The following is a 16,605-nucleotide window of genomic DNA, read 5'->3' as shown; positions in this document are numbered from 1 at the left end:
GACAAAATGGCTAGCTTAGGAATGACACGAGCACATGATGGAGTGTAGTGTGTGATATAAATATTTTGAAGCGACTGTATCATTCACGTGCCATGATCCTTTTAGATTTCATGCAACAAATGTATCAGCTGTTATATATTCAACAACAACAAACGATTCTATTCTTCATATTCATGTGAGATTTAATAAAGTTTTACATTGGCTGTTAAAGGTTACACATAGACTGAGTTAGAATGTACATTCAACAAATTAACAAATTAATTTACAAATTTGAATGTCATTATGCTGTTAAAATTATATTTTAAACTAATTATTGCTATTTGGCCGAAAAATATAACTAATTATTACTATTATTTTGAAAAGGAATTAATTTTTATTTTGCATTATGCTTCAAATAATGATCGTGGTACAAGTTACATTTCATTTTATTAATTAGATTTTTTTTTCATAGAAAAACTGAACTTACAAGCGTTCAAAATAGTTTTAGTATTTTAATTTCCCTAATGAAATATTTGTTAAATTCGAATTCGAACTTTTCATCAAACGCTTGGTTTTATGTTTGTAATTAATCAGAATTTAAATTTACATTCAGGCTTCAACCGTATAGCTGGGAACAAAAATTCCTTGACAATAAACGGTCATCAACAGTAGTAACGACAAACGAGTCAATATAGTATAAACCCCTAATATCATGACAAAAAAAAAAAAAAAGAAGTATATACCCCTAATAGAAGAATATGTTGGCGCCACAATCAAATCTCACCGCTACACCTTCTCTTAGTCACTCAAAAACCCACGGCGCTGCCATCGTCGATTGTAATCCGTACAATATTTTTTTTCCTCCACGTGGACACTTGATCACCGTTGGATTCGTTGAGTCACAAATAACCTTCCATCACCGCCAACATCTCCCGCGGCTTGAGGAAGCATGGTGGCAATCCTCTCTCTCCTCGCGCTGACATCAATGAGGTCCTTCGTCAATTAGCCACGGAGGCCGGCTGGGTTATTCTCCCCGATGGCGCCACCTACGGCGCCAAGGTACTAACTCACACTTCAATCAATTTCTTGTGTTTTCTATTCCTCTGTAGATTTTCTCGACTACCAAGCACTACACGCCCCGCAAATAATGCATTCCGAGGCCGCCTTCTTTCTACCATTATGTAGACTAGATACCGTCTTCACAATGCCTTCTTCTAATCATCTGTTTTGTTTTCCATTCACGCGTCTTCAATGAGTCTCTCTTTAGACTACGGAACAGGGCGTCGCTAGCGGGGTATTTTATGATGTCTTTTGGCTTTGACTTTCTAGCTACTCACCCCACAATGCCTTCTACTTGTCTATATATCGTTTTCGGTTCATGGTTCCCTCATAAATCTATTGTACTTCATAATTTCTCCTTAAATTTCCCTGGGAAACCTGACGAAACAGAACAGGGAATCTCTTGCTACAAACTGAGTATATCCTGTGGTGTTCCTTCGGTCTTCTATGTTGTTGTTCCTCCCCTCCAAAACGCCCCAAGCAAACAGCGGGTGAAATTTTTCTAGGAAACCAAATAGGTAAGAACAGGGTATCTGTGATAACAAACTCGGCATGTTCTGTAATGTTCTTCCTCTCTCCGATTTTGTTTGTTTTTATTGTCGGTTTCATGATTCGAAGGTTTCGAATAACTGTCTCTTGTGCGGAGCTCTTCGGAAAACCCCCGCCACCATCCCCACACCCAACGGCGGCACCGTAACCGGGGTCGGAGGAGAGTTCGACGATGGCGTTGGGAGCCCCTTTATCAAACATCAATGATGGGTCTCGTTCGTTAGTCTGCTTTCCCGAGAGCCTAAACGACAGTTGTGGTCAACCCAACTCTGTTCCAGCGTATACGAAGCCAGAGCTCATCGGAGATGCCGAAACCATCAACGATGAAGGCGGCCGGAACCATAGGGACAATGGCATTGTGGAAAGCTCCGGGATGGCGATGATGACGTGTCAGAAACAAGGGGAAGAGTGCATTTGGAGGGCGTGAGCAGGTAGAATCAGAGAACGACAATGGAGTCTCCTCCGTACGACTCATGAGAGAAAATGGCCGACGTCGCCTCCTGATTGTTTCGTCATTTTGACCACCAACATGCCTCAGCTATTATGGATAGTTTAAGACTAGGGGTGTTCAGCCTAGACCCGTCTCGATTGGTCCGATATCATCTCGATCATATCGGGACGGGTCTTGTCCCGGCCCGAAAATAATCGGGACGGGACTTTACGGGACAGGACAGAAAAGGGGTTCGGGACGGGACGGGACACGGGATTACCATCGGGACGTCCCGTCCCTTCCCGAATATTATATATATTATTTTTTATTTTAAATATATTAATTATATTAATATAATTTATACTTATATTAATTATATCAATTATAATTTTAATGCTTATAATTCTTATTTAAAACTAAAGTTTTTTATATTGATAATTTTAATGGCATGGAGTAAATATGGCAATATCTTTCTTTATAATATATTAATTATATTAATATAATTTATTCTTATATCTATCTATTTAATAACTTTTATTTATAACATAATTCTTGCTTATTTTTAGAAGAGTAATTAGCTTAATCCACCTTCACTAAAATAGAAGAATAATGATTTGATATTGTGTTTGACTTGCCTGTTGCTAACTTATAGTATAAAAATCACTTATATTTGTTATTATAATATGTAGTTACGATTAATATAATTCAATAATTGATTTTAAATTATTGTTATTTATATGTTTGTGTTGTTTTAATTTTAAACTTAATAAATTATATGATTTAAAATTTTAATGAACGTTATTATTCAGATCTTTTTTTGATATTATTCCATTTATCGGGACGGCGGGACGTCCCGATCTTATCCCGGTCCCGTCCCGACTCTTAACGAGACAGGACGACTTTCGGGACGGGACAGGACACGGGACCAAAATTCAGTCCCGATCTTTTTTTCGGGACGGGACACGGGACGAGGGTGTCCCGGTCCCGTCACGTCCCGTGAACACCCCTATTTAAGACTATTTCAACAGAGAAAGGAATAGGAAGATTTTTCAGTTTTACTTTCTAAGACTCTCTCCTTTGTTTTGTATTTTTTTTTTTTTTTGGGACTTTTAGTGCGTGTGAATAGCTAGCGACGTTGCCGTTTGGAGAGTAGAAGAAAAGGCTTATTGTTGTAGAATCCCAGTGCTTGCTATGAACCAGTTATAGATGCAAGACTAGTAAAATACTCAACACACTTGAGACTTACCAAAGATTACTAAACGTCGATGAAATGCCAAAAATCGCTGAAGCCAAACACACTAACAAGGCATTGGCCTTCTTGAATAGGGGAAACGACAGTCGAGTATGAAAATACTGAACTAATTCAATATTAGAACCAATAGATTTGAGGGTACCAAAATAAGAGCTAAAGATCTTTTCAATAATTTGATATTTTTATTATTTGATTTGCAGCTTTGTTATCACAAATTTACAACTTAGATTTGTTTATTTATATAAAAGACAAAAACAGAATAACTTCAACTTGTTAAAGATGCTATTTGATATCAATGCTCTTTGATTTGTAATTTTGTGACTTCTAATTTGTAAATGAGATTCGTCTATTTAAAAAAAAAATGAATAGTTTCATAAGTTTCAGTCGTTTTATCCTCACCTTTCATTTGTAACTTTTTTTTTTTGGGGGTCAGAACCTTTCATTTGTAACTTGATAATCATTAATTTGCAAGTAAAATTCATCTATTTATGAAGAATAAAAGAAAATTTAACTTGTCAAAGGCTAGACACTCGTAGTTAAATACTTAAATAACTAAACGATCTTCTATCCTTATTTTAAATTTTCCAAATTTTTTGTCCTTGAATATGATTAATTCAATTATTTATCCTTAAATGTCATTTCTCTATGGAATAACTGCATAAATAATTTTCCCCAAACACAACATTGTAAATGTGGCATTTCTCCAAAAACAAAACATTGTAAATCTTCTACTGATGGGCTAGGAGAAATTGCTTCCCACTTCAGTATTTACCTTATAAATTTCTTACGTTGCAGGATTCTGCATTTGCATTGTCAAGTTTTGGGCTTTCCTCGAAGCTCCGTTCTCAACATACTGATAAAATCTAGGCTTTTGAAGAGCTCCTTTCTTTTCATTACTATGAAAGAAATGCGATACCCAAAAAAACTGAGCAATGAGTCCAATCAGAGAAGGGGAGCAGGGTAAGAAAATGATCGTTGATAAGGAACTTTCACCTTTGTGGTTGCAGTAATTCCCTAGGCAACAATCCTATGTTTGCTGTTACAAACACCTTTTTTTTTTGTTCACAGGTTGGGGCCCACTTACCACAAATGAAGTGCAAAACTCACTTCCAAGTTTTCACGGTAATCACTAACAAGTTCTTCTAGGACATCACAAGTAGAATCTCTCTTATTTCAGAAAAAGCCAGGGACTTCTCCTGGCATTGGAGCCAACTCATTCTTACCAAACCTCTCTTCATCATAAAATGAGGCTCGCACCACTCTACCTCCAAAGTACCTACCATCAAGGTCAATAATGGCTTTAGTTGTTTCTTCAGACCTCTCAAATTGCACAAAGATTCTGACGGCTTCATCAGGGGGGAAATTTGGCTCTGTTATCTCAAATATCAGGACCCGAGTTACAGTCCCATATTTGGCACATTCTGATCCTACCTCATCTTCAAGTTCATCATCTACCTCGCCAGGACCCACCTTCATGGCCGAAGTAAAATTAGTGACACACCAAATGCATTTATAGGTTGAACTGATTGGAATTGCCATCACACTTTTAACGGCATAGATTAAATCATAATAAATCAAAGCCAGCCAAAAAAATAAACCAAAGCCACGCACTCATGTGAGCATTTTCGCATACACGAAAAAGAACAAAATGCCATTCACAAAAATTACCAATTATTTCCAGAGTGCAACTATCAAGGCTGACTCTCTTGGTTTCCTTCAAAAACTTTGAGCTTTGTGATTTGTGATGGAAAAAGTAATCATATTATCATTACAAGTTACAAGCTAACCTTCAATATACCAAGTATAAATTTGCTCAAATGATCAACACATCTGGTTAGACAAAGCAGGGCAAAAAAAAACCCTATTGCAGTAAAGCATATAATTCAACCCATGTCTTTCTTGCTGTGATTAACACTGTGTTTGGTTGGTGGGGAGGGGAGGGGAGGGGAGGGAAATTTTTCCCTTTCACCCCATCTCAACACCCCCCAAAAAAAAAAAAAATTGAGGGAATTCCTCCCCTTCCTCCCCCTCCAACCAAATATAGCCTAAAAGTAACATGTTTGCCCCATTTTCAATGGATTTCATAGTTACCCTAAACAAATAAATATAAAAAGAGAAAATAGCTGGGAACACAAATCATCTTTACCATTGCAAGTAAACAGAACTAAAAACAAGAGTTATCAATAACCATTAAGAAGGCAAAGGAATATAACAATCACGTATTAATACATTAATCAACAAATCAACCCAAATTTAATGGATCAGACTCCATTACAATTAGAATGATCAACACTTACAAGGCACAAATTAACTGCGTCAATCACCATATATATCATTCAATTGACTGAATACCGTTCTTAATCATGCAAAAAAGTTGATACAGGAGAAAACAGCCAACAACTGTGCACCTTCAAGATTTCCTTTGAACAACATAAATTTGTGATATAAATTTGGAAGCAAGGGTAAAAGGGTTATGTTAAAATTGATAACTTTGAGTCTAATCTGAATATAAATTTCACTCATTTTTTGAGAATGAAAGTTCACATGCAAACCCCACCTAGTGGGATAAGGCTTCTTGTTGTTGTTGAAAGTTTACAAGCAAAATTCACAACCAGTTACCAGTGCTCTTTCAAGCTTAGAAAAAAATTGCTGTTAGGATTATAAAAGATATGGTTTATCAGAAAATTAAACGTTATAAAAATATGCAATGGGGGCAATGGCTAGTCAAAGGATAGCATGTAAGCTAATCAGACCACTGCACAGAAACCACTCTAAACGACTTTTTGTCCACTATATAACTGGCATTACACATTGCATCTCTGAAACATAAGCAAATGAGAAAGGCAGGATATTTGAACATGAATCTGCAGATTCCATAAACTATTACTAAGTGTGTGTTCATTTCAAATAGACAGAACAGACTGGTTTTGCAAAAATAAGCATCGGTATCAAATATCAATTTTGATGCATTACCATTTCTAGTTTCTAGTTAAATTGCATATGTTAATCATACTATACTGTATCCTTATTTCATGACAAAACGATGATTTATTTAAAGCTTCACATTGACCATCGAGCCGAATTATTCTCAGAAGACCAATCGGCACAGAGTATAAACAACAACTTAGCATTCATCAATTTCGATTTAACAGTTGAAAAGAAGCAAAACATAAATATGGATCATATTGAGCCACAAAATTTTCAATAGTTTTTAAATATAGAATTAGCACATGATTATTTCAGTTAAAGTTGTTTGGAGGGTATTTTGAAACAAGGCACGTAAACACAAATACTAAATCAGTGGTAATGAAGAATGGTTATATCAATATCAGCCACAAAAATGGCTAACAAAAGATCCATAAATGTCCGATGGAATATGAACCAATCGTGAATGATTCAGGAAATGTTTAGCCATATTTAGTTGCATAAGCAATAAAATCAACCACGGTGCAAGTTAGTCGATAAGCAGTATCGTTTCTCACCACATTCATGCACTCAACATCTATAGGTGGCAGCAAGATTCAAACACAAGTCAAAATATGCATACCATGTTCCTAAGCAGAAGCACCCGCGTAGGTTGCCCATTGAAATTCACACTCTTCAATTTCTTTTCCGGCTTATTATCACTAGCATTGACAATAACTCCAGCTCGTCTATCTGTTTTCTTGGCCATCAACGGAGTGGTAATTCCTTGCTCCTGCTTGCCAAGTCCTTGCCCTTCCTTCCATCCCATCTTTGCCATCATTCTTTGAGCTGCTGTCATTTGCCCACCTGCACCAAGCCCCAACCCGCCCGTTTCTGACTTGCCAATGCTAAAACCATCCCCGTTAGGAGGTGGCGATGGAGATCTTGGCACTGCTCCACTCATCGCCGCACGCCTTCTCCATGCCTCCTCCCCGGAAATGTTCAATCTCGAGTCCCCATATTCTCTGTCCTTCTCCTTCTCCAGCTCTTCTTTCTCCCTCCTCTCCCTCTCTTCCTCTTCCTGCCGTCTCCTCTCGAGCTCTTTCATTATCTCTGCCTCCCTAGCCTTCCTCTTCTTCTCCCTCCGATACTCCTCATAGTCGTTCGGCCTCGCCGGGTCATACTCCTCTATCACCGTCGATTGTACACCCACAAGAGCGGGTTGCGCTGCATCATCTGGCACCACCGGTGATGGTGCTGCGACTGGAGTCGACGTCACTGTCTTAGATGCGGAAGAATTGACAGTTTTCGGCTTGTTCTGGGTTCTCAGAACCGTCTGAGGAGGCGCGAAAACCGGTTTTCGAAGGGTTGCCGGAGCCATCTTGGTGCTACTTGACCATACATTGGTGTTGTTGGGTTTCTCTTCTTCGGCAGATGAGGGTGGAGGGAGGTCTCCATATAGCCCACCCAACATGTTGACACCTCTTTATCGCTCTGCAATCAAAATTTTGTGAAATCCAAAGAAATTCGAATCTGTGAGCTCCGACTACGCTTTTATTTTCCCTGCGGAAGCCCAATTTGTGGTAGGGTAGGTCCCTACAGAGAGTTCGACAAGTCAGAACTTGAGTAAGATCCCGAGTGGAACAACTTCTCCGACCTGCTAGAGAAACGTGGAGAGATTCAATGTCTCTGTGAGTGCTTGAGAGAGAAACATCAAGGAACAAGATGGGTCACTCCACAGAGATTGAGACAGTTCTGAAAATTCTAGCGTCTTCAATTAGGGCTGAGACGAAAAGAAAACACCCAGAACTCGGCAGTCGGAACTCGGAACTGACTCGGACGTAGTTAATGTCACCCCCCCCCCCCACCCCCCAATGTTATTGTTTTTTTTTCCCCTAGCTAACATAACGTCAGTATCAATATGTTAATGTTTTTTTTTTCTTTGGATAATGAAATATGTTAATGTTAACTTTGCATCTATCTGGCCTCTAAATGTTAATTAGGCTGAGGCCCGGCCACTTTATAAAGATTATTCTTAAAATTTTGGTCTAAAAATAAAAAGAATCCTTAAAATTTGAAATTTTATTACAAACTAAGAGCAGTGAAATAAAATCAAAATGTTAAGAAAAATGACAAAATTAATCCTTTAATTTTATAAAGCTATGCATACAAAAAACTCTAATAAAAAAATTAAGCACTTCAGTATAAAAAAATAAATAATTTTAGTATAGAAATTTGCAACTTTATTTTTTATGATAACAGTAGTTTAGAAAAAAAAAAACAAGTGAAGTTGTGCATACAAACAACTCTTATAAAAAAATTAATCACTTTAATATGTGAAATTTACAACTATTTTTAACATGATAACATCACTAAGCATAAAATAAAAAACAACTCCTTTAGAAAAAATAATTGTTTCAGCATGAGCAATAAACAATTACAATAAGGGGAATATGCACTCTTATTATCATGATAACAACATTGAGAATGAAATTAAGTAAAGCAATGCACACAAACAACTCCAATAGAAAAATTACCCGCTTCAATGTGGGAAATGAACAACTTCAATGTAAGAAATTTATAAGTATCTTTTAACATGTTTAAGCAACTAGAAACAATGAGGTAATTTTAGTTTATATTTTAATTTCATTTCATTGTCCTTGATTTGCAGTGAAATTTTTGACTTTAAAGAGCTCTATTTTTTCATTATATTTGGTCAAAGAGTTTAGACTAAAATTTTCTCAATATTATCTTGCCATTTAAAAAAAAAGGTTAAAATTTCATGCTTTATAAGTCTTAGTCTTTAAGTTTGTACTCATTCTCAAATCAACCTCTGCAATATATTCTATTTATAAACTAATCCTTAACTAATACCTTCATCACAAAGTTGATCCCTATGCTTGGCAAGGTTTGCCTATCACAATGGCAAAAATTGACATATTTATTTTGATGAGTTGTAAGAAAGGTGAGCTTAGTTGGCGTATGATTATACAATGATTGAGCCTCCAGATAAAATAACTTGATGTTTTAAAAGTCTTTGATAATTTCAAATGATGGAATGACATACTCTTGTCTATAAGGTATGGTTACTTAACAAAACTTAGATGTGTACACGTGTGTTCTACACAAGGTTATGCACATTATCCAAAATCAATACATTTTTTCCTTTTCCCTCCTTCTTTGTTTTTAAGTATGCACATGCAACATAGCAAACGATTTGAATTAATAGATTTATAGATTAACTAGATAGATTTGATTGATCATGGTTATCCTACCCATAACTTGGTCGGTTTGAATTAACTAGATTTTTGTTTCAATAGTCCTAATGACTTTATCGGCCCATCTTCATCATGCAACAAGGATATTACATCATTGTTATCATTGTTAATTAATTATGACTTTTTTTATGCTTAAAGCTTTAGGATGTTGCAAAATCATGCATTTAGATTTCAGGTATAACACATACTAATCCTCCTTTCAAAACTTGCCATCCAATATTCTTGTTAACTCCTCATTATGCCTCCACACCCAACCCTCCTTTAATAGTTTTTATCAAAATTTACCTTGCACCAACCCCGCTACTAAAAAACAAGCATTTTGTGATAGAATTTTTCCTAAATTTGCAATGGATATTCCATCACAAACAGAGTTGGTGACGAAATTTGTGAAGAAACAATGTTCGTCACTATTTTGTTATTGCAAATTTTTTGCGACAGAAGTATCATGTCCATCACAAAGTTGAGATGTTGTTTTTTGGGTGGATTTTGGCATCACAAATTTAGGACAACAAGTACTGTCATAAATCCATTCTAGATCCTTATGAAGGAATTTCCCTCCCACATTTGTCTCATATTTTGTGAAGGACATTTTTGGCTTAAATTCATCACAAATCTATTTCCAATGACAAATTAAAATTATGTATTCATTTATATAATTTTAGTTATTATTTTTTGCAATAATTTTAAAATATAATTTCCATCGTTACTTTTCTATTAACAATAACAACAATGATAATAACTTCTATATATAAAAGATAACCAAATCATTTAAAGAACCTAGTATCACATTAACTCAAAAGTATATCAGAACAATACTTAAACATCAAATCATACTTAAATCAATTAAAAAAAATCTAGAGTACATATAACATTATAATCACTAAAGAGAATTATCAACTTAATCAACTTCAAACTTCAATCATAATTGTCCATCACAAGCAAAAGATTCATTAGATCTTACAGCAACCCCCCAAAAAAAAACAAAGCATGTTAGTCTTTTTATGGGAGCTAGTACTGTTAATAAAATAATAAAACTAAATACAACAATAAAGAACTATCTTGAATAGTTTTTAGAAATAATTTAATGTGGTGTATGATGGAAAAGGCCATAAAAATGCAGAAATACATAAAGATATCATAATTTTTTTAAAAAAATTAAAAAATAAATTATTTTTTAAAAATTAAATCCATGAATATATTATAAAATCTCTACAAAATATATCACACACAATATTTAATTTTAATTATAACTATATATATAATATTATAAACATATAACATTTTTTAATTATAACAATTAATTTGTACTTGTATAGTTCAACACAAAAAAGTATTATTCTATGCTTATTTCTAATAATAATTAAAAATTAATATATGCATTAAAAATAATAAATTTTAGAAAATTTAATTTCATACAATTTTGATTTCATACCTATTACAATTATAATAAAATTTGTAGTTAGAGATTTCATGACATCTTTGTCACACATTTGGGACGGAAAAATTTGTAACAGAAAATTATGTCTCGATATTCTATCCCAAATATTTTGAGACGAAATTACTAGTCTCAAATAGCGTCGTAATTATTTGCAACACCAAATTTTGTTACAACATTTGGGACAAAATTTGTGGGACGAAATTGTTAGTCTCAAATTCCATCACAAATTTTTGGGATGCAGTATGCACAAACATTTGGGATGGATTTGTGATGCATTTATGCACACTTTTTAATTTGTCACAAATCACTTGTTTTTTGGTAGTGCCCACTATAATTTCTTCCCTATTTAATCTCTCACCACATTCTACAACAAGCAACATCACTACTTTCTAAAATCACTTCCACTTCATCGAAGTTAATACTTCCTCTCTCTTCTATAGCTATGTGAATACTTGCATTCTCTTGTAACCTTTCATTTTCATATTGCATTCCAAGTCCAGATATCATCCTCTACCAATTCGCCCTTCAAATGTTTATACGTGGCTAACATTGCGAAGAAGGCTACACTATGGTGAAGCCACACCACCCTACTATCACCTTCCTCTTGCTTAGGTAATAGAATTGCTCTTACACTTGACATACCATCACTACTCACGAGACAATATTTGTTCCAACACTCCAAACTTCTACTCCCCTCCAAGCACAACATAATCACTGACCCCATTATTTTTACCACTTTTAATTCTAGCAATAAGAGGAAACTTCGTATACAAGCATTTTATCATGCCAAAGCCTCCCCTTTTCACTATTGCAGTGACTTCATGAAGTAACTTTGCCTCCCATTACACTTTCAAATAAGAACTTTCATACATAGTTTCTTAAATTTTTATGATAATATGCTTATCTTTCATACCATAACTTCCCTCTTTCTTCTCAACACGTAACTTTTTCCATCTAACAGCATAATACTTCCTCTTCCATACACTAGTGCCCCATATAAGATTTTGTTTCACTCCCTCCATTTACTTGCAAACATTCTCTGACTTCTTACATTGCATCTATAATATAATGGGATTTGTTAGTCTTATGGATTAAACCATGGCTAATCTTCCTACTAACGATGAGCATTAGTTCATCCACCTATTCAATTTCTTGTATTAAAATTTATTGTTAGATCTTTTGCCCTTGGCAATGAAAGATCAAAAATACTTGTCCAACTCTTAAGAATGTTGAAAACCACATCTCTTGATAACCTCATCTCTATAGACACTTTTTGTAATATCATTTTCCTTCTAAGCTATGATTATTAGCTCTAAAATTTAATTAATAAAGAGATTGGATTAAGATAATTAACATAATACCAAGTTGTAAATGATTGGAAAAATGAGGATCTCAGGTGTTTAAAATTAAAATCATTTTCAAAGTCTTTAAAATAGACAAATCAAAGTTTACAAATATGTGAAAGTATGAGATTATTTCAAATATGAATGCATTTACTTAAGAATCAAGAAAACAAAGTGATTCTGCAAAAACTAAGGTATGTGTCATGGCTCGTCAAATATGCGCCCCAATGTATTTGTGCAATATTTGATAGTAAATTATGTTGTCAATTTGACAGCTTTTGGGGCAACTTTTGACATGCCCCAATCCTCTGTCCAATGTCCAATTAATGCGAACTAAGTATTTATGAAAATCTTTTTTTGGGTTCTAACTAATGGTTTTAGTTTTATAATCAAATTATTACCCAATTAAAATTTAGACACTCTTTTCAAAACTTACACTTTTTCAATATTTTTCTCAAAACTAAGTGTCCAATTCAATCACCAAAAGCCAATAGTCATTGACACAAATTCACATGCAAAACATCAAAACTAACTCGTGCGGTGCACCATATCATATTAAAACACTTAGAGATCACAATATCACTACTCAACCCCTCAATCTCAAAAACATATAAGGGGGAGTTCAAGTCACTTTTCATCACATATTTCATAATCAACATATATTATGCCCAACCTTTACTTGCATTAGTATTTTGACCTTATCGTATCATCAACTCACTCCCTAAGGCCCAAAATACATTTATAACTCACAAGCACATAATGCAAATAAGAACACAAAATGGACTAATTCTAATTGGTAATTTAAATTATCAAATATGCATAATAACTTAAAAATAAAGAGGCATACTAAATAAGATTGCAATCTTAAGCCTTTAGGTGCTTTCCTTTATCCGATCCTTTTGAGTTATTCTCTGTAATATTGAAGATAATAGGGTGAGTGCAACCACTAAGTAATTAAGGTTCAATTAACTTATACTAATACATGTCAATTAATTTAAATGTAAGCGACAAATATAATTAATTCTCCAAACCATATAAAATGTATGAGAGTACAAATTCACATTTCTAGGCATAATAGCACGTATTTAGGAAATAATGCTTTTTAAGAACTTCCATGTAGAAGAGAATTTGTCACACTATCAAATGACATCTCCTTGAGAGTGATTAAGACTCAATTCATGATATTTATCCTTAAGGTCACAACTCAAACAATCAAGTGCCCTTATTCACTATGTGCATGATCACACCTCCTTTATACCTTTCTTATTCCTCTAACATGAAACTATAGACTATAACATAATGAGATAGTCTATAATTCGTGACTTTCCTAGCTTAAACATTTATGAGGGGATTACCTAGTCAAGGCTCACCCAACTTATTGTGAAATACGGTTTTCTCCATTTCTCATACTATGAGGTGTCATACTCCCTAAAGGCCTAAACTAGCTTCCTCATTGAACCAATAGATAGTTAGCTAGGTTCGAGTCCCTCATTGAACAAGTAAGACAATATGAATATAATCAATTCGAGCAAGCCATCACTCGGATGGGAGCCCTACCACGTGAATTTAATTCTCTACTTCTCTTCCTAGGCGAACTCTCGCCTTTTATGATCATGCAATGCATATTTATATAATAATTTACATTTAACATAATTTATAGAACTTCACATAACCAATTTTATTGAACTCCACCATTTTACAAATCATTAAATTTCTTAAATACATTTTTATTGAACTCTAAATCAAACAAGTCATTGAATTCCAAATCTCAAAATTGTTGTACCTCACACATTCATAATCATTGAACTCTATAAATTTTAAAATTATTAAACTTCCAAATACACAAATCATTATACTTTATGTTTTCATAATCATTATAATCATTGTACTTTATGTTTTTAAAATCATTATACCTCACTCATTGAAAATTATTGAACTCTAAAATTTCAAAATCATTGAACTATATTAAATCATCACTTCAATAGTGGGCTCTTCAAACAAAACAAGCCATATTTGCATTTTAACCACTTTCACACTATTTAACTATCAACCATTATTCAACAAACTAATTAATACATAAAAATACAGGATAGAATTTCCCCGATTACCTCAAATTTTTAAGAGGTCAAAGGTTTCACACCTTAAATACTCACTCCTTAAGCTTTCAAGAAGCTAGAATGGTGCCAAAGATAGTCACTTTACAAGCATTTACAATTCAAATTATCAATATCTACATTTGGGCTAATTTTCACTAATAATTTAACACTTTTTTAATGCTTAAAATTTATTCTTGACTCATATAAAAGTACTTATAGGATTTTTTAGCTTCCTTTAACTCTCATTAATATCATGAAACTTTTTAATGATCATTAATGGGACCACATTGTTCTCAACTAATATATTTATGAGGATTTTCAAACATTTAATGTTTTTCAACTACCAACCATCATATATTCATAAATATTAAATTTACTTCGCTCAATCTACTCTCATTAACTCTTTTTAAGTTAATGGGTTTAGATCCATAGCTTTTATGAATCAAAAGTCACCATTATCAATCAAACCTTAACTTCTACCACTAAAAAAATGGAAGAAGATAGAAAAATTTAAGTGTAAGAAGCTTACTTTTGATGTTTATGAGCTCCAAATTACTCTCACTAGTCGGTTTCTTCAAGCCCTAGTACAGCTTTTCGGACTTTCTCTCGAAAATCTCTCTCTCTCTCTCTTTATTTTTGCAAGCTGCAGACAGGTCTGTTTTTACATAAAAATGTCCATGGGCTATGGCGGACGCACAATGCGCCGCGACGCATGGCACATAGAGGGCTTCCTAGGCATTTTAGCATGCGTGTGCTGCGATGCTTGATCTATAAGCCCTGGTGCACGGCACAAAACTTTGCCTTTCCATAATTTCTTCCTCTTTCATTCCCAGGTGACTTGATTCTCCTCCGGATCCATATTTAAGGTTGAAATTGAAAACAAACGAGCTCGTTAGGCCTCTCTAGCCACACATTTTGCTAATACACTTAATTAATCTAATTGGGCTCATTAAATCTGGTTTAAAATCAAGGATGTTACACTTTTTACCTTCCATAAAAGCAAGACTTAAGAAATGTCGCTAGCCAAACCTCTTATGCATTGCATCACAACATTAATATGATCTAAAACCACTTCACAAAAACATGAATAAACCATCAACAATCAAATATGATAGTTTTTTTAGGATGTGGTGTAAATGAATTGTCTTGTCTCAATCCATGTATTGCCTTGACTTTTAAAGACTTAGCTCCATTCCATGTTGCAACCATAGAAGTATATCAGTTGAGTAATGCGTTGTGGGGTCCCACCTTCATTGGCACTCTATCTGAAAACCCCTGTGCGATGATAGGATTTTTGAACATTGCTCTTAATTGCTATGTACTCTACTGTTTTATGTGAATAGTGTTATTTCTCCTTTTTTTTAAAAAAATTACCAAAAGGCAAAGCCTTCTTAAAATGCATATGGATGATTGCATGATTTTTATAACTATTAAACAAGTTTCCATTCAATAGATTCCAACAATCGAGAGATAGCTTTCTCATAATTCTCAACTTTTTAAGTTATATACTTGAACACTGCGTGCAAGTTAATTAGTATAGTTATTTGTTTACTTAAAGATGTGCTCATTAGATATCTCCTAATATTTTAGAATCAAACCTTGAATCTTCTTTTTATGAAAAAAAAGCTAGATGATCTCAATTATGAAAATTCAAATTGTTGGAAATCGTCTCTATAGAGGGTTAAAATACTCTATTATCCTTTCTATTCTTTTCTCCCAACATAGTTTTAAGCCTTTAGGGGCATCGATGTTTTCAAAACTGGATTGGTTATTGAACTAGAAGGATTAGTGGTTCATAGTTCGCATGGTTTGATAATTAAATTTAAAAATTATATATGTATATAATAATCTAAATATAAGAAATAAATGTGAAATTACTACTTAATTTAAAAACAAAACCGAACATTTTAAGTTTATCATGACTTGACAACCACATGATACAACATAGCGTCAAATAATTGAAAAAGCTTGTCATTTTCTAAAAAAAAAAAATAAAAGAAAAAGGGCATTTTGTTGAACAATTTGGTTTTTGAAAAATAAGATTTGAGTTCTAATCTGACCATCGATCCAAAGCAGCTCAACTTTCCAAATAGTTTTTCTAACTTGATAGAGCTGTTAGCATGACTGGTTGATGATCTAACCATCTAATTTGATTCATTTTTTCAATCATTGATGAATATACAATATTGATGAGTTAAGGTAATATCACAATTTCTCCATGAATTCACATCTCCAATATCTATGTTCTCACCGAAGTAAATCAAAGATAAACCCCAA

At 33.9% G+C, this 16,605-nt stretch overlaps 1 protein-coding gene across 1 annotated transcript; it reads right to left on the bottom strand.

The window, feature by feature from the left end:
• Positions 1-4,230: 4,230 nt before the first annotated feature.
• Positions 4,231-8,029, bottom strand: LOC129284860 (DNA-damage-repair/toleration protein DRT111, chloroplastic). The gene is made up of 2 exons (XM_054920350.1): positions 6,817-8,029; positions 4,231-4,739 (listed from the first exon to the last, which is right to left on the bottom strand). Exons 1-2 carry the CDS (start codon positions 7,645-7,647, stop codon positions 4,443-4,445), a joined length of 1,128 nt encoding a protein of 375 aa, XP_054776325.1. The 5' UTR covers positions 7,648-8,029; the 3' UTR covers positions 4,231-4,442.
• Positions 8,030-16,605: the final 8,576 nt, after the last annotated feature.

The sequence above is a fragment of the Prosopis cineraria genome, unplaced genomic scaffold (assembly GCF_029017545.1).
Source record: "Prosopis cineraria cultivar Desert tree isolate PC_DT_omini unplaced genomic scaffold, ASM2901754v1 PC11, whole genome shotgun sequence".
In the NCBI taxonomy this organism is placed as follows: domain Eukaryota; kingdom Viridiplantae; phylum Streptophyta; class Magnoliopsida; order Fabales; family Fabaceae; genus Prosopis; species Prosopis cineraria.
The sequence above is the reverse complement of the archived record's forward strand: the minus strand, read 5'-3'. Positions and strand labels throughout refer to the sequence as shown.